The sequence below is a fragment of the Melanotaenia boesemani genome, chromosome 16 (assembly GCF_017639745.1).
Source record: "Melanotaenia boesemani isolate fMelBoe1 chromosome 16, fMelBoe1.pri, whole genome shotgun sequence".
NCBI lineage: Eukaryota > Metazoa > Chordata > Actinopteri > Atheriniformes > Melanotaeniidae > Melanotaenia > Melanotaenia boesemani.
Window position 1 is genome coordinate 28,296,375 of NC_055697.1, and position 19,754 is coordinate 28,316,128.

The 19,754-nt window shown below is 38.2% G+C and overlaps 1 protein-coding gene across 1 annotated transcript; it reads right to left on the reverse strand.

The window, feature by feature from the left end:
• Positions 1-1,437: 1,437 nt before the first annotated feature.
• On the reverse strand, positions 1,438-11,786 carry zc3h15 (zinc finger CCCH-type containing 15). The gene is made up of 11 exons (XM_042010630.1): positions 11,574-11,786; positions 8,780-8,881; positions 8,537-8,648; positions 7,901-8,053; positions 6,843-6,934; positions 6,378-6,560; positions 4,487-4,567; positions 4,271-4,336; positions 4,086-4,196; positions 1,891-2,023; positions 1,438-1,779 (listed from the first exon to the last, which is right to left on the reverse strand). Exons 1-11 carry the CDS (start codon positions 11,646-11,648, stop codon positions 1,589-1,591), a joined length of 1,299 nt encoding a protein of 432 aa, XP_041866564.1. The 5' UTR covers positions 11,649-11,786; the 3' UTR covers positions 1,438-1,588.
• Positions 11,787-19,754: the final 7,968 nt, after the last annotated feature.

Consider the following 19,754-nt stretch of genomic DNA (forward strand, 5'->3'; position numbering starts at 1 on the left):
TATCTAAAGTTTTAAATTAAATTAATTGTTCTTGAGGGCTGCACGGTGGTGTGGTGGTCGCAGCAAGGAGGTCGCTGGTTCAAACCTCGGAGGGGAGGCGGGGGGTCAAACCTTGGGGGCAGTGGCCTTTCTGTGTGGAGTTTGCATGTTCTCCCCGTGTATGTGTGGGTTCTCTCCGGGTTCCTCCCACCATCCAAAGACATGCTTGTTAGTTAACTGGTCACTCTAAATTCTCCCCAGGAGTGACTTTGTGTGAATGGTTGTTTGTTTCGTTCTGTGTTGGCCCAGCGATGGACTGGTGACCTATCCATGGTGAACCTAGCCCGTGGTCCATAAAAAGATAAACATAGAATAGAAATACTGTATTAATCCCTTTGGAGAGTCCTCAGGGAAATTTGGGGTTTCATGAATGGGTTTTTGTTTTTCACACAATTGCCATTTACATTTTTAAACCGGTAAACTTGTTCATGTGTGGTGTGGCTCATTAGTTTAACACAGATGTGAGCAAACACTAAAACTAATAAAGACTTCATAACTAGATGGTCTTTTATTTTTGCCATGTGAGAAATTTATATGCATATTTATATAAAAAATGTGCCTTTGACAGTTTTTAAGGCCACTTGCTCTAAAGAACTTTTCACTTTTAAGCAAGAAGCTCTGCCTCAAGCTAAAGTCAACCCACCTGAAGGCCCCCCCCAAAAAACAAAAACAGTACAAATCAAACACATTTAGAAGTCACCATAAGGACCAGAAGCACTTAACCTGACCTGTATGAGAAGACCAAAGCCAGACTTGTGGTTAACACGAATGAAAACTAGCAAAGGTTTTCCTTTGGGGTGTTCGGGGATTTAGAAACTTGATGCTCTTAAGTATAATGATCCATCATAGAAAAAAAATCAGACATTTTATGTACAGCCATTTTATTTTTGTTGGGAGGAAATTCGAGAAAATTATATACAGTACTCGGCTGACAATGAGTCTCAGAGTTGGGGCCGACATTAAATAAAGGTCTTTTTATTTCCTTCATAATCTTACATAAGAATTTTCACCTCAGCTTTAGAAACACTGGGTATGTTGAAATCAACTAGATGATGAAAAGTCCACCTATCTAATTTTGGCATGAGGAGGTGAAAACTTCTTTCCCATTTCTTACAGCCAGGTTGCAAAAACATTAAATTTACTCAGAGTCACAGTAACAGGTTTAAACCCTTTACACTGTGTCATTCACCAAATTTAACGTCTAACTGATCAGAGCAGCACCGGAAGCTTCATGAATCAAAGAAATTTCAGTGTAAGCCAACAGCAGCTATACAATCTTTCAGTGGGAATATTCGTGAAGTCGGCCCTGATGAACTCTGAGAAGCCCTGCTGAGGAAACCTGGACACTCAAAGGGCAGAATGATTGTGTCAGAAAACAGAGGGAGCAGAGACAGGCAGTGATGTCATAATATAATCAGGCTTTATTACTGGAGTCTCTGAAATTTAAAATCATTCAAACGTCTGGTCTCTTTGATGTTTAGCTCCATGCATCCACTAGTCCATCCCTTTGTCCCGTAGTCCGTCCTAACCCCTCCTCATGCCCTGCCTCTCAGTCCTCCAGGGCCAGTGTGTTAAGTTCCTCGTCAAGTTCCTCCAAATCTTCTCCTGTGAACAGGTTTTCATCCACCGGTACCTCCTCTTCCTCTTCTTCATCCTCCCCTCCGCTGTCCTCCCCTCCGCCCTCTGCTCCCGAAAGCCCGTTGGCCTCGGTGCCACCACAAGCTCCGTTAAGCTGCTCCCCTGTAAGGAGGAACAAAAACTCATGTTTTATTTTGTGTTTGAGGATTGTACTCCTTGGTTTCTTGTTGGTTTTTGAGCAGCAGTGAAATCGAACCACCGGGGTTTTCTTACCATCTTCTGCTTTTGTCTCCGTGTGATTCCTCAAGGTGAATCGGTCCATAGATGCTACGGTAATGCCTGTATTGTCGACCTCTTGTGGAACAAAACGGGATAAGTCTATGTCCTGGACATCTGTAGTTTCAACCTGAAACAAAAATAAACAGCAGGCCCAGACAAGAATGTAACAGGAGAAATTAAGTTGGACCAAAAAAAAAAAAAAAAAAAAAGGCTCCTAGGTTGGAGTACGCCTACTCTGAGGCGTCACCAGACCCCATTTACTGGGGCACATGCCCCAGTATAAATGAGCTGTGCCCCAGTAAAATGCTACCATTAATTTTCAACAGTAAATATTTATCATACATTAAGTCAAATGTGTTGAAATGCAAATTAGCATACAAAATAAAAATTCTGATTTACCAAAGCTGCACCTACAATCTCAAACATATTAATATTTCTTTAACCCACAAACACCAGCAAATATCTGGACTTGAGTGCAGTGGGAAAGTGTTCAGTCTGCATCTAGTCCTGCATCAAACAACAACGCAATAGCTGGAGGTTTTTGATTGGCTTCAGCCCCAAGGGCGAAGCTACCTGAGATATATTTATGCTATCTGTCAACAAAAACAGCCGGCACCTCATCATCAATTCTGCTGTGTTAGGTTGATGTCTCTGGTTAGGTAAAAAATAAAAATTAATAATAAAAAAAAATACACAAGTCTAATTATATTAGAAAATTATGCTTATTACTATTTGTTGTACAACAGCCTATAGACTAAAGTTTCATCATGTTGTCGTAGTTGCAGACTTGTCTCCTGGGAGTTGGTAGTTCCTGAACCAGTTCTGAATACACTGCAGCTCTCAGAGCATTGAGGATTAAAACAGTCTTACTTTTAGCTGGTGTAGCCACACTACTAGCGGTTTAAACATGTTTTGGAAGGCAAACAGATTTCCCTTCCTGGAGTGCTGGAGTGGGAACATTTTATCACCTCTGTGCCTCTGATTCTAAATATTTAAACACTTACTGTTTTCATATTCCCATGTATAAAAACTTTTCCAGGATATTTCAGGGCCTGTCGGACAACACCAGCATCACTCCTTAACCAAATTAACTCGTTCAAACTGGGAAAACTGTGTCAACATTGCAACCCTGTTTTGTATCTATGATGTAAACTATATCAGTCACCAGGCAATGCTGAGAGCAGGGTTACTGCGTCAGTCCAAGTGTGAGGTGCAGAGGACATCAATTCAACAGACTATAGAGGCACAAAAGTGTAACCACACCCCCTACTTTTTGTGTAACTATACATACTACCAAATTTTAAATAATGCCTGAAACTGCAAGGGTTGGGATGGGAGATGTGGGGTGATCAGGGAACTGAGAGTGGGCGGGCCAGGACACACAGATAGAAATGATTGACAGACAGCAGCTCAGCTCACTGGCAAGATGCAAAGTGAGATTCACAAAGTGCCTACGCCACAGAGTGTCTTTGAGGTGGAAGACTTTTCCCTCCTGACTCTCCTCAGCTACACATGAACAAGGTGGTCCTGAACTGTATCAGTCTGAGCCTTTAGCGCTGTTACGCTGACCTGTCAGCAGTTCCAGCAGCTCTGAAAAGCTGTGGAGACTCGCCGCAGGTTGTCGCAGCTGCAGGAAGTGCTGCTGTACGTTGCCGAGTTGAGCTGCTGTCTCTTGTTAGATGAAGATCAGCAAGTAAAGAATAAAGTCTGGTCTTACTTTTACACCCCTAAAAAAAGCACAAATCCGTCCCATCGCAGGAATATTTCATCAGAAACTCTGTGAAAGAACAGAAGTCTGAAACTAGCAAATCTACACCAGATAAGTTCGCACCCCTTCATCTGTGTCGGTGGGCGTGGCTTTCTATGTCTGCAAGGCGAGGACCCATCTGTTTGCATCAGGAGGGAGGGGCTGTGGGGTTTTTAAAATTTTCTTGTGACATAAATAAGCACCAAGTACGACTACATCACGAGAAACAAAACCTGGTTTTACCCAGTAGGGGGCGTTATGAGCCATTTTTGACCCACAAAATCCTGTTTTTTAAGTAAATAAATTAAAAAAAATAATACAAATTTTATTTTTTCATCACAGTTAATACTCAAAAAAAACACATTTTAGGGTGCACTACCCCTTTAATCTGCCTCCAATAAAATCTTTAATTTTATCCAAAGTGTTGCTTTTTCATAATTACCTCATCCTCAACCACCTCCTCATCTGAGCTGGCATACTGAGTATCATCAGCTTCAGCATCATCGTCGTCGACCAGCTCTGGCCGGAACTCAAACACTTCACGGCCGCTCACCTTTAGAAACGTGAAATGTAATTAAGATCACACATTTCTGTGGATTTTGCAACGGTGTCAGTAGCATGACTCACCACAAGTGATTTTCCAGCCTTAAAGTCAGCCTTCTTCTTCTCCATCTCCTCCCTGGCCTTATCCATCTATTAATAACAGCACAGTTACAGTGTTTAATCTTGGAATAAAGGAGACCTACGTTCCTCAGGGGAAGTGTATGTGCCATCAGATCAGGCATTTTTGGTGCTGCCCCTAAAAAAACTGATATGCTTAAAATTGTTAAAACATGCTCCAACCTTCTCCTGCCTTTTCCTCTTCTTCCATGCCAGGAAAGTCTCCAGTGTGATCCGAGTTACATTTACACCCAGAGCTGCACGCTGGAGAGAGGCAGACAGTCAGTACAAGACAGGACCCGTCAACTAACTTCATTTATTTCTGTTATTTTCATGATTTGGTGTCACCAGAGTTTTCTAGGTTCAAACTATGTATTGATTTTACTTATGATTGACGGCAGTAAAGGTGTCAAAAGATTAAAACTAAAGTTTACTTGCTGTTCTTACCAGAACTAATGTCAAGTACTTCGGTAACACTGAGAAATGTAAGCTAACCAATAAAAAGTTGAGACCCCTTTCAAACGTTTCAACTTGAGGCTGAGAGTTTTCACTCCTGAGGTTCAATTCACATCAGCTGAACTCTGCTGAACTACGATATTAGCTTTGGAAAAAAGAACTGAACTAAATCCCACTTTTGGTATAAAGTTTTCTTTAACCTTGGGTTAGTAAGTCTAAATCTGTTCACAAACAGCCCTGCTAAAATATATATTTTTATATGTTTTTGTTTTATATTGAATATTTATATTTCCATGAGCTCCAGAGGTGGGTAAAGCAGTCATCCCAAAAAATTGAGAAAAAAAAAAAAAGTCGGTGAAAAGGCAACAAGAACTGAGTGTTTGAATGTGATCTGGTAATAATAATAATTGGTCATTGCACTTTAAACTATTTTATAAATATAGTTTGGGCCAAAAATACACAAATGATTTAATGTGAAATGAAAAAGGTACTATTAATCACCTTTACCTGGCTTTTAATAAAATGAGTATATGGAAAGAAACGCAGCACACGTCCAATTCAGTTTTATGTTTAAATATTTTTGTATTATTCAATTATAACTCAAAATTAAAAATCATATCTCCAATTTTAGATGGTCTATCAGCATCAAACTAGATGACCTAGTATTATTATTTATTCATTCTCTGTACCGCTTAGTCCATTACGGGTCGCGGGCAAGCTGGAGTCTATCCCAGCAGGTGAGAGGCAGGTACACCCTGGACAGGTCACCAGTCCATCGCAGGGCCAACACAGATAGGGACAACCATTCACACTCACACACCCACTCCTAGGCAGAATTTAGAGTGACCAATTAATCTAACATGCAAGTCTTTGAATGGTGGGAGGAAGCCGGAGAACCCGGAGAGAATCCACGCATACACGGGGAGAACATGCAAACTATTATAATTTTGATTAAAATGGTTGGATTGTGTCAATAAGAGACCCCTGAAGGATAACCTGTTTATCCTGCCACACATAAGCGGTAAAACAAGTGACAACAAATTAATTTATCTGAAAAATATCTGGTAACTAAAAAAAACCAGGTTCAAGTTAACCAGCAGGTTAGCACCCCTGTATCACCATATCTTTGGATCTGTGGTCAGGTCGGCACAGTTGGATCACGTGACCGCTTTACAGCACCGCAACAACAAAACTAGGTCACTGGTGAACTTCACACCAAAGTTCAGATCTGAAACTCTGAAACATGTTCAGGACGAGGCCAGAAGTGTTCATCCTCCTCAGTTTTGACATTACAGACAGCTGCCTCTAATGTTTTCATGCATCTTTATTATTTTATTATTTTTTTTTGTCTGCCAGGAATGTAGTTTGTCTGGTTTGTGTGTGTGAGGTCATGTGACTACATGGCTAGATTGATTGGTCATGTGATGGTTGTTACTACATCTGATTGTTTAAACTGTCGGCACCACTCTGGCATAACCCACCTACCCACCTTTGGTCAGCTTGTGTCTTAAAAGTATTGATGCTACACCACGTCACTAAACCTCTAAACTCAGAGGTGGATAGCAGATATATGACAGCTCACCAATATCATCTTCAACATCACAGCATCTGTTCTAACCTCATTCTCTATGAGTTCCTCTAGCGAGATCTCCTCTTCCGTCTCCTCCTTCTTCTTGTCTTTTTTCAGTACAAATCCGGGTGGCAGGGCATGCCTGTACATACAGATGTCGCCCCCTGCTGGACAAACCCAGAACCAGCCGTACTTATTATTCTCAATGGCTTCCAAGAAGTACTTGCACACCTGCAAACAAAGAATGAAGAAGGCAATTTTAGAGCAGACAATTGCTTTAATTAACTGACTTAACTGTAAATCGGTTTATTGATATGACTGGCACAACTAGCCAATAAATCCTCAATTCAGTTGGCTCAGTTTAGCTTTACAAATTGTGACTGAACCAAGCAAGAACTCAAAGGTTTGTGAAGTCTACTTCACAAAAACAGAATTTCTCCAAATACATCTACCTGCCTGATTAGCTTTCTGCGCTCCTGATCAGTTTATTTACCATAATAAGATCAGACTTACAATTTGAGTTTTGGCTTTCTTCTTCTCAGCCTCTCCATGTTTTTTGTTGACCACTTCCTCCAGCTTCTTCTCATCCCAGTTTTCCATCGTGTCTGAACCGAACACAACAGGTCTCACGTTAAACAACTCAAACAAGCAAAAGAAAACGTTGCATGCTTCCTGACAAACAACTTTGGTACATTTTAGTGGTTATTTACAGAAATCACAATTTATTTGCATGAAACTTCAGACAGTAACATGTATGGAGTTGTGTGTTGATGCAGAAGTGTCCATCAAAATAAAGACTTCATTAGTCCCTCTAACTGTTAACCTTCAGTGTGACTGAGAAACTGCATTTAGCAGTGGGTCATGCATAGTTCCAATCACCAAAATGCCAAACAACTGCTTCAGTTTCTTGACAGTGGAACTCTATTACAAGAGTGTTTTATGTAAAAGTCAATCAAATCAAAGCCATGGACAGACATGCCAGAAAAGATCTGGACCAAATTTAAGGTAAGTCGCAGCTGTAATACTGTAGTCTGAACTGGTGTTCAGAGTGAGACTCATGGTGCCTTTTAGGGATTTTTTTTTATTTTATTTTTTCTTAGCAGCTTTTAAGTCTCCTGACAGATCAAAAATTGTTCAAGATCAGAAGGTCCAGACATCACCAAGCTATCTGCATGGGTTTCCATGGTAACACACAGGTGCCACATTGGGGCCACGGCTTAATGGCAACAGATTCTACTTAGCTTTGCAGAAGATTTATCAATTTCACAAAGCACAATAAAGGCAATGTCATAAACACTTTTACATTTTGAGAAGCTGCAGTGCCACACAGAAATACAAATTATGAAGAATTCCTTTCAAAATAAAAAAAAATAAATAAAATTTTTGTTTGGTTTTATTATTAAATTCCTAAAAACTGAAAGTTTTGAGGAGACAACCAATTTCTCTATTATTTCAGCCATTATGAACATTTTTTGGAAAGTTTTTTGGAACTTAACTAAAGGTCATACTGGATGACTAATTTCATCTGGTCCTACACAGAATAACATTTTTGAGCAACCGTCGGTACTAACCTTTCTCCAGGTCTTCATCTCGTTCATCCACATATACACTTCTCTTCTCACATTTCCTTTCCATTGACAAGTCATGGCTGAACTTGCACTTGTCACCTTTAGTACATTGGCCCTGCTTAAAGAACGCACACAGCACTGACTTTGGGTCGACACCTGTAGAAGAGAGATGAGTGAGTGATTAATCTTTATTACTGACCACTGATCACTCCCCTACGAGGACTAGAAGGCAAACATCTAGAATTTCACAAGGATAAAAAATAGCAACTTAAATAGGGATTAGTCCATCTCTGTTGTAGAAATTACCGTCCAGTGGTCTGTTTTACTTAGCGATGTTTCTGAGTGAAAAAGAGCTTTTCAAACTCTCCTAATATTAAAGAAATGAGGTCCTTTAAGATATCCTTTCACATAGCCTACCATACCGGACTATCCTTTATGAAAGAAAGAAGAGTATTCCATCCAACAATTCCAAGCAGCTTTCAAAATAATACTTATATTTATTCACATATACTTCTGAACTTCTCCTACCACCTTTCCTTAACCCTGTGATATTTTCCAACAAGGTCAAGAAAGATTCCAGGAAAAGACTAAAGGTGTTAATTTTTTTGGATGTTCAGTCTTACCCCATGTGCTGATTACCTTTGCCAACTTTCTGGGCAGCAACTACAGGCTTAAAAAGCTCATTGAGTTCATCAATCTCCTTCTTCTTGTCAGACTTCTTTCCGGTCTTCTCTGCCTCAGTCTGGGCCACCTAAACACACACATTTAAATTTATTAAAACGTGAGCTGGTCCTGTTAAATGCAATATGTCTGCTGTGTGGACCAGCAAGAAACAGAAGCATAAAGGGATGGATGAATTGAAAACAGGAGCTTTTTACTTACCTGTCTGGCACTTTGTTGCCCATACTTGACTTGCTGAGTAACGTTCTTGATGAACTTCTGCTGCTTGGCCCCTTTCTTGTTCTTCAAACCAAAAGTTTTGTCCTACAACAGGATTTAGAAAAACATTAAAAAAAAGAATGAATAAATAAACAAGAAAATAAACCTGTAAATGGATTGCCAGTTTTATAATTAACATTGAAGAACATCTGCTTGAAAACATCCAACAAGAAGTTTCTGCGTTAAGTTTCAATTGTTATAAAACAACTTAGCGACTTTGCCGCTATATTTAGCGAGTTTTCAGACTCCTCTAGCGACTTTTTTTTTAAAAAAAAAGCGACTAACAACAAATCTAGCAACTTTTCGGGTATTACTGGAGACTTTTGGAGACTGAGGTGAATAAATGTAGTTTACTCTTCCCAATGAGGGGCAGGTGCTGTGCAGACCCCTCCCTGTACACAGGAGAGCTTCCAGCTGCATTCACAGCAGACGACGTTCACTTCCGTTTCATAACCAGGCTGAAAATGAAACATACAAAGCTGATACTGAATGAACCTGTGCTGGCTTACCGTCAGAGTAATGTTTATTAATGAAGAGTGTGGACAAAAATGTTTAAAAAGTTAAAAGTGTTGTGAAGTGTTCCAGACTCCTAATTAAAAAACAAAATAAACTTAAAAAACTAAAAAATAAAGAAAATAGACAATTATTTTTTATTGGTATTTTATTTATTGTTTGCTGTTCTAAACATTTTTAGGTTGTCTTTTTTTTTTTTTTAATCAATTTTTGCCTTACCCACTACATCTTATGGCAGAATCCATTACAACTATATGTACTAGGCTGATTATGCTAATGAGCGATTTCTAGTGACTTTTAGGACAGCCAATAGCTACTTCTCTTACTGAGGAGCTGGGAACAGTGGCTGGAGAGGAGTATCAGTCCCTGAAGCTGTTTAACGACATGGACCAGTCATACCATGCCCTGTGGGGGATGATGGTGACAAAGTTGCCGTTCTGCTTCGACTATAAAGTGAAAATCCAATCAAATAATCAAATCAGATTTTAAGCTTCTATGTCTACTCGTTTTGTGTTAGTGCAGCCAGTCTGATGTTTTTCTTCATGTTGTGTCAACTGCTGCACAAAAAATGTGAATTGTAAACATTGTAATTTCTGAATTTATTGTTCAAGTATTTATCACTAATACAGTGAAAACTAGAGGAAATGTGAACGTTTGCTTTGCAAGTCGACTTCAGTGTGCGCCCCTAAATTTTCTGCTTGCGCTCCTAAAAGTTTAAGTTGAAGGCCACTGTGCTCCTCATAAAAAAAAAGGTTAGTCTGAACTTGAAAGCACTTACAGATGCTGTAAATTTGGAGTGTAGCAGAGCAATGTTGATGGTCACATTATAAGATTTTTTAGGCAATCTTTGGCTGTTAATTAAAAATAATCCACAACTACAATGTTAGACATAGATAGATAGATAGATAGATAGATAGATAGATAGATAGATAGATAGATAGATAGATAAGACTTGAGAGTTATGTACAGATAACCTCTACATTTGCTGCTATAGAACAACTAATGGTCGTCAGGATGAAGCCAGTGAGTTTTTTTTTCCTCATAGACATCAACATGTGAATGGGGATTAGTTAAGTTAAAAAATGTTATTTAGAAATCTTTTTTTATTAAAATATTGATAAAAACTCTTATCTAATATTTGTCAACAGAGCTGATACCGAGTCGCCTACATGTTCTTACAAAGCAGGTGATCAAAACTGAATGATATGAACGATGATCTGAAACCTAGATATATAAATAAGTTTTTTAAAACAATATTACTTAAAAAAGCTGCAAATCTTAAATCAGCTAATGATTATGTGATTTGGTATAATGCTAGCTTTGGATAAGCAAACAGTACTTAGCAGCATGATTGGTTTTAAGCCTGGGTGCCTTTAGCTAGACCCATTAATAGGAGTCAGTTGATGGCATATTAGCTGACAAAATAGCTGTTTAACCCAATAAACAGATGAACATGGATATATTCTAGTACTAAATTATCTCTTACAAGTCAGTTTAATTTTATCTTCGTCTTTAACATAAATCAAGTATATTTATTCTTCTGAGATATTCTATAACTTAACGTTATACAGACAACAGGAAAGTCCTTTTTTAAAGGGGAACCAATTGTGGCAAGAAAGCTGTTTTGTGATTTTGATTTTTTTGTAAAAGAGATAAAATTATTTTACGAGAAACAACGGCTGCGTTGTTGGAATTACTCAAAAAATAAAAAGTAAACAATCAGAATTTTAATTAGCTTGACTTTTCACTTACTTTTGATGTCCTCATTATCCCTGGGGCCGACCAGAACCAGGCCCAATAAAGCGGCCCTTTAAGCATTTTCATGTACCAAAACCACAACTATGCTAATTATGAGAAACACTGCATTGGATTTCAGTTTTAAAAATCACTTATGTCCGCTGACTTGATATCACGGATATAAAACTTTTATGAAAAAGCAGAACGCTTGTTCGGCGCCACGGCCCTTCTACAAGCCTCTAACCGTTTCATTATGCTACATGGAGTTGCCAGCGTATAACTGGCCTCATGACAGCTGGTAGGCTTTAGAATGAATCACAACTAATGACACCATTGTCAAAAGATAATTATAATCAACAGCGAACAACTGACAGTTGCCAAAAGGCAAGAATAACTTAATATGTCCTTATCGGAATTTGCATTAGCATCAATATTAGCTAATAAGCTAACGTTGAAAAACCTAGATGCTAACTCGTGTAACTTTTACCTCAATAATCTTTTCCTTTTTCTTCTCCTGAGTTTTTTTATTCCCCCCGGCCGGGGCTGGTTTCTTGGGAGGCATGTTGGCTCAGGAACAGCTGTACAGAAAACGCGTTTAGCTGTGTGATTTTTGTTTTAATGAGGTATTTCGAGCTGAAAAAGCAGCTCCACATTAAGCAGTGGTTGCTAGCACGGCAGCAACGGCGGCGCCTTCTAGGCCACATGTGAGTTGTTGATGTTCGTTGGCGTCATTACGCAGCTCGAGAAGCATGATGGGAAATGTAGTTTTCAAAAAACAAATTCAGTGCTGTAGACTTTTTTGGTCGTTTTTTTGTTTTTGTTTTCATGGTAAGTAAGGCTTTTGTTTGTTTGTTTGTTTGTTGCTTGTTAGCTTGTTTGTTAGCTTGCTTGTTTGTTTAAAACATCAGAAAAAGTCATTCCCACCTACATGCGATGTATCTTGATGTATCTTGTCAATAGTACCCTTGTTAATCGTAAATACTTTTACCACTTTTTAAAACAGAAAATAACTATTGCAAAAAAATAATTAATAATTGTCCAATTCTTAATAACTGCTTAATATTTGGCAAATAAATAACAATTGCAAAATAACTCACGTTAAGAGATACAAGAACATAAACAGAAAAAAGATCCTTCATATTATATGAAAAGAGCCCATATTTTGGGGGGATATTATCTGTCTGTAAAGGCACAGGGTTTTTTCACCCAGGTTTCACTCATTTGATTGCAGTTTTACTGTTTAACCATCAGATGTCAGTGTTGAAACATGCGACAGTCGAGGTCAAAAGGTGTTACATGAGAGAGGCATTGCCTGTTTAAGATATCAAGAATGATAACAAAATCCTTGAATATAAAGTCAATAGAATAAAAACACAAATACTTTTGTTAATAAATTCAGCAAGCTGTATTTTTATTTTTACATAAGAATACCAACATTCAGTTATGAGAATTAGATGTTTACAGCACCACATTCAACATTTTTTTACTTATAAAATAATGTTTTTCCTTAACAACAATGTATTTTAACATTCATACCACTCACTTGATTGCAAGTAAGTAAACTGTGCCAAAGTTGTACTAATATGGATGAATTATTTAGAACTTTACTTGCCTCAAATTGTGACATTGTGAAGAAAATAATTTTGTTTTCTTGGCAGGTGGCACATAAAAATGTTGTTACACGGCTGCCATCTGGCCTGTTAATATAAGGCTGTTTATTAGTCTTTTTAAATTCTTTAATAGTTTGATTGCACCACTTAATACACCCTTGGAATGACTTTTACCAGCTGAGGAGGAAATTTTAGACCTCTACAAAGCTCTGGTTGTAAGATCTCTGCACTCTGAAAACTGTGAAGGAAATCGAGTAAGGCACAAAAAGAAGAGGAGCTACATCAGGTCTGCAGTCATTTGTGTTTGAACTCCTGCTTCGAAGAAAACCTCTTCTGTAAAGAGAAGTGTGAGCTTTCTTCATGGCTTCAGGGCAAAGAGCCAACCAGCAGGGGTTTTACCGCTTCAGCTGCCGATTCAACTTGATTCAATTAGATTTCACTTAAGTTACTAATGCGATTTCATTTGGCACATTTGAAATGTGGCCTTCGTCTATGGCCTGTCTCAGTTCAGTTGTCAGTTCACTGTTGAGGGTGTGTGTGTGTGTGTTGTACAGCAAACTACAGCACAGCCATCAACCGAAATGGGTCACACATGCCTGCTCCTTTTTGGGTTCTCATTTACTCCCGTGTGTTTTAATGAGCTTTGATTTTTGAGGGTTGGGGACAACATTTATGTACTTTGGGTGCACATATAATGGCAGTACTAGAAGTGTGCTTTAATGAGTCCCAGAGTGCGACAACGAATTTACTCTGGTAACAGCATACTTGGCTGCAAATATGTTATCAAGCGATGTGTGTGCAGCTTCTGGGCTGTCTGCTTGTGCGCTCTGATGTGATTTTATTATTTTATCTGAGGTGGAGGTATTTATTTATAACATTTATCAAGCACAGGGCCTTTCTACCATGCTAGTTAACTGCAGAATGCCAGAATGTTTGTGTATATGGTAAGTGATATTGACATGGCATCAACTCACCATATGGCTGAAGGCTTAAGGCAAACAAAGGTGTGTGATACTGCCTCAAGCAAACTTTCTATTTCTGTGTTTCTCTCACTGCATCCTTCTTTTTCTGCACAGATCTTTTGTGCCTGAGAGCAGTCTGATAAATCACTATATCTACTACATGAACATTTTCTCCAATACCTCTCTACTTATATTCATCCCAACATTGATCTTTTCTACAGAGGGCATGGATGTCATATACACACATACTTGTGCACACTCGAGTGCTCTTGACTGCAGTGATGCCTGCAGATGGAAAGAAAACATCTACTGCCTAATTAGCAAAGCACAATAGTAGAGTTTCCTCTCACGGTGAGAAAATTTGACACCACACAACCTATCCCACTTCAATTTTTCTGAGGTAATAATCAAGATCATCCTGGTAGTTGGTATGGCTCGGCTTCCTCCTGCTTCCAAGGACAAACTGCAGCACCTCGTCAGCACAGCTGACTGCTGGGCAGGTCATCGGCTGTCAACTGCTCCCCCATCAAGGAGTTGCACCACACCGAGGGCACAGAAAAGGCCAGGAAGGATCTCCTCCAGCCAGTCCCACCAAGGCAACTACCCGCTGCAAAGGATAAAATCAAGCTTTGCTTCAGCTAGAAAAGGGCTGAACTGTTGCTTGAAGACCTGGGCCACCCATTACCTCAATAGCTTCTTTTCTGCACACTGCTGAGATCCCATCAAGTCCTGATGCTCCTTTCAGTCCAGGGCTCTTCCTGAGCTAAAATATTTTTTTTTCTCACATTCCTCTCAAACTTGCTTCCATTTACTTTCGTTGAGGATTTCTTACATTTCTCACAACCCCAAGAGAGCAGATGTGAACTTGTTCTATTTAGCTTTGTGTTTTATGTTCAGGTAATGAGCAATAGCAGCAGCAGGAGTGATAGTGAAGCAAAAGAATATGCTTTCTTCATTCAGGGAAATGGAAGAATCGTATCCTTTTACTGATAATACAACTGCTTTGCTGGATGCATTGTACTCTGGTCCCTTGAGGCTACTGTCGGTGGAGAGATTGTTGTGTATTTCTTCTCTTTTGGTAGATTTCTTTCTCCCTGCGTGGTGGTTGAAAGTCTGTACAAAATGAAGAATGCAGAGAGGGGTGCTTTACTCCATAATCCCAAGGGGCTGAAACCAAAACAGGATGTTTAGTCTGCTGCTGATGTTGGAGATGAGTCTAAAAGTTGTTGCTGCATTTGTAATCATTGTAACCTTTGATATTACTGCAGCTGCACTGCAAATACTTCATAATAAGGGATGTTGTTCACAGAAATTCACAATATCAAACAATGAAAAGGGCCAAAAAGTTTACAATACTCATCAGTGGCTATATCAAAACAAGGTGAATATGTTATCAGGGGGATTTCTTTTTCTTTTTTTGTCCGTCCCAATAGTCACTTTGTGACAGAAAATTTTTCCATTCCTGCAATTCAATATATAAACACATAATTTCTGCCATTGATTTCCCCTCAGGGTTTTATTTGTTTCTATCGTTATCTCTCTGCATAAAATCTTATCTCTATATAAAAGTGTTAATTAGTTTTAGGATTTTACTAATTTTATATTCTACTGCATTTTTGATATACTTAAAAAATCTACTACATTGTTTACTACATCTATAACTCCATTTGCAAACTATTTTATTCTCTAGGAAAAGTAGATGAAGCTGAACTGCTTCGACCATTCAAGGGTGAGTAGAGGATGGGTGTTTTTATAGGCTGATGGTGTCATGATCCATTATATAATGGTGAGGAGAAAATGACCCAGGCACAGCACTACGAAGCAGGTGGATGTAAGACCAAGAATTATTCAAAGAAGAACAAAGGATACGGCAGAGGCAGGAAGTAACAGAGACTAAACTTAAATTAACAAAAAATGAATAAATAAAAAATTAAACTGTGGTGAAGACACAGGATGTACAGACAAACTGAGTGACTGAAGATAAGACAGCGACTAACAATGAACTGTCAGAGAACAGAGGAAACCAGGCAGGTTAAAACCATGATGACGAATAAGGAGCAAATATGTCAGGGGAGCAGGAAGTAAACACGACAAACAAAAATTCACAGAAACTCACAGACTATAAAAAGAACCAGGAACAAAAACGAATGAGTTAGAACACTAATGAGGAATGTTTAAGATTTTAAAACATGAAGTCTCCCAATTGGAGGGCTTCAAAAACAGATGGTTGTCGAACTGTGCCAAAATGATAATTTTAGAAACCTCTCCTGAACTGTTTGTAGTAAAATCTCTCTAATTTCATTCCGCTTCATTTTACTTGAGTTGACCTTTGCTCCGAGATAATGTTCACATATAGTTCTATGATTGATGTTGAGCTACAGCTGCATCCTTGCACAGGGATATTCACGGTCATCCTGAAAATGTTTGGTTTTTCAGGCAATCCTAAAACCTTTTCATTTGTGCTATGCACCATTATTATTCTTCACCAATAACACATATACTGATAGTTACACACATTAACAAATCTCACAAGTTTTCCCTTCACTATGACTCCAAAAGAAAGCAAATAGACCTTGTGATTGCAGAGATTTTCTCATTTCATTATAAGCATGCAATTTTCAAACAGAGACCTGGAAATAGGCACAAAGCTCAAAAGGTTAAACAACTGGTTTAGGTTATACTAAATTAGTGGAGAAAACTGACAACAAGCCATAAAGTGTTCAGAGAAAAAGGAAAATCTTAGTGTCTACTTTACAGCTTGATTGCAATCTGCTTATTGAGATTTAGTCAAAAGCTGCAGATCTGCATCTGTATAAATTATGGAGGAACAAACCTCCAACCTTAACACAAGGCATCGGATAGCTTTGAGGGGTGATGCTGTGTTAAACTGCTTTGATGCTTCTAGCTAACTAGTTTTATGACCAAAACAATATTATTTACCAGGATGCTGATTCTTGTGACCGGTCTGTTTTTACATCTGCAGTAGACAGTAAAGTCATGACATGACCCATGACATGCATGAAAATGCTACAAGCATAATGAACTCTGTTCTACACAGAAAGAAGCATTTTATTTCTTTACTCAATGCTACGCTTATCAGAAAAGTACACAGAAATAGTTTTTAAGATTATGACTGTAACAATTTATTAAAACAAACAAACAAACTCGTCAGTAGCAACTAAACCTACATATCTGTACCTTTAATAAGCTTAAAACAAAAGCAAAAAATGAAAGAACAACTCTTAGTAAGGGCTTTAATGCAAATTACTTTGAAGAGAAACTAAACAAGTATAATCCAGTTTCAGTCCAATCCAAAGAAAATTCAGGTTATTTTAGTTTTGTTCCAGTAATCCTTAAAAAGTTGCCTTGCTAAGACTACCAGTGGATCACTTCTAATCTTCAGACTGATTCAGTGCCCTATTTGAGCATGCACAAGGCTGTCAGCAACAGTGGAGAGAAAAAAACTCTCCTTTAACAGGAAGCTGACCTCCATTAGAATCAGACTTCAGGTAAAGGGGTTATCTGCTTGGACTGGTTGTGGGTGAGAAGACAGGACAGCACATGGCACCAGTCCAGGAACTTGTCAAAGAGAAAGAAAAAGTGAAACACAAAATTTGTGATAAAAATAAAAATAAACACATAAAGGGCTGCCCATCGCTGTGGTCAGCACCTCAGAAGTCTCCTGGATGTTATTTAAGATGATCCTGTTGCACTGTTGCACAAGGACTTATATTTCATCGATAATTGGAAAACTTGCTAACTTATTTTTATCAGTGTTTCTACAGTAATTTTGGTCATTTAACTTTGCACAGTCATCACCTTCGGTGGTTATTACTTTTACATCATCTTCAGAAAATATAAACAGTTTGAACAGAAAATATCATCCATGTAGGCAGTTAGCAAGATGATAATGTATGGATGCTACATTATGAACATGTTAGTAATGATGTAGAAGAACACATAGAAGTAGATTACATGCTGCATTCACTTGCATAAGTGTGTCTGAGGTTTACCCAGATAAAGGTCAGTTTGCACTTAGCATTTATTTGTATTTGGGGTGGCACTTAAGAGGTGTGATAGAAAGGTGACCTGGCCATGGTGAAGCCTGCCTCTCACCAGATGACAGTTAGGACATCAAATGAAATGAAATCAAATTTTATAAATTGCACTTCACACTTGTCATACCAGAAAAGCAGCACAAAGGGCTTTCCATAATAAATACAAGCCTTCACATACCCAAGTATGTAACCTAACCAAATAAAAACACACCTAACCATTCATACTCTCATGCACTCATAAACACAAAGCACAAATTACCCCCATCAAATCTCATTATGCACTAGCAAAAACTCCAATCATTAATATCTGGCTTGACTCTGCTGTGAGGAAGCATTATCTTGGGGATCTGTCCACACTGGGAGCCACCCCACCCATGACCACATTGACCACCACCACAGAAACTGCCCAGATCAGGGCCAGCCAGGGTCTACACTGCAACCAGGGCTGCAGTGCGGGTATAATATACACTAATTATTCTAATACATCCTCATTAATAAAAGTACATGTTCTTTGTGTATTTTGGGGCACTGGTGGCCTTTATTTAAATGTTACTTATACAGAAATGGGGTCAGAGAAACGGGTAGACATGCAGCTAAAGGTCACTTCAAACCCTTGGTGACTGAGTTCAAAGGCTTCAACATGAGGGAGCTTTTTTCATGAGATTTTTTAAGGTGTAGCACTTTTACTCTGCCAGTGTAGAGCCGGAACAAAAATCTATACCTTTATTTCTCAGTGGTTCTAAATAACATTTGCATATGTATGCTTCCTAGAGCAGATATACATATTTTTGCTCTAGATTATGCTCCTCTGATTTATTATTCACTTGGTATACCCTCAGGTCAGTCACCAGCCGTGATTATATGATGTCTCATCATTTAAATTGTGTATGACTGATAACTCAGTGTCATGTAATTAAAACCCTACATGTTGTTTCACCGTCTGTGGTAATTCTGAATCATTCAGGTCATGGTAATCCAAGATGATCAAACAGAAAGTAAAGGGCCTTCCTTTTTTTGTTGTTATTTTGTTGTCCTTATGTTGCTAACAGGCCTATTTTACCAGTGGAAAAAATATGTAGCTGTCATAAACAAAAACCTTTTGACCCTTTGCACAGTTTCTATTAGAAATTCAGGTTTTTGTTTGATTAAAATCTATTGAAAGCAAAAACTTTAAAGGTTATAAACTACCAGAGATAATATAACTTCATTTCATTAATAAAATATTAATACTTTCATTCTAAAATTAGACATCCTGAAATTAAGAAAGAGAAGTATTTCTGTATATTTTAACATGTTTTATGATTTCCTGCAGATAATTGGTGTACTGTAAAGCTCACTGCTGTTAAATTTGTTCAGTAAAAATATTTGAATTTAAGGACTTAATAAAATGTGTTTCTGAAATATTATCACATTGATTTTGGACATTAAAGACAAATTTATTATGGCTTAAATCAGTTTCAGAACCATGATTGAGGCTGTACTCATTGGCAGTAAAAGAATACAGAAACATTTCACCTGCATCCTCCTGCAGCTTGTCAGCCCCTCGCAGGCATGGATGGATTTAAATATCTTTTGTTTTTATTAAAACAACCTATTGTATAAAATTACACATATAAACGGGGGAAACTTTAAATTATAAAGGGAATGATCCTTTCTCTGAAGTCCAGTCACGTTCTGTGTGAACACCAAGCATCTTGACTCCAACTATTTTGATTAGAGTCGAAATTAACTCTGCGTTAATGATCTGAGCGTTTTAGTTAAGATTCGCAATCAACTAAATGGCTCAATTTAGATGAAACTAAAATAAAGCAAATATTTAATTTGGAAATGTTTGAAGGAGCCTAAAGATTAATTTCGAGAGTGGGAAAGAAGTAAATGATTCATCTGAGCAGAAGTGGAAGGAGCTTAATGTTGAATGGAAGCAAGTGATTCATTCAGAGGAGTCAGTTCTAAATTACTCTGAGCCACTTTCATCCTGCAGTTAAAAATAGGCTTTCTGTGGCTGAAGAAAGATCTCACACACACATACATAAATGCA

Bases quoted from the DNA above. Each gene is read 5' to 3' on its own strand.
- zc3h15 (XM_042010630.1), bottom strand. From the start codon at position 11,648: ATGCCTCCCAAGAAACCAGCCCCGGCCGGGGGGAATAAAAAAACTCAG. The intron at 8,649-8,779 runs GTAAGTAAAAAG...GTGTGTGTTTAG, and splicing joins GGCAACAAAGTGCCAGACAG to GTGGCCCAGACTGAGGCAGA. The intron at 8,054-8,536 runs GTAATCAGCACA...TCTCTTCTACAG, and splicing joins TGCCCAGAAAGTTGGCAAAG to GTGTCGACCCAAAGTCAGTG.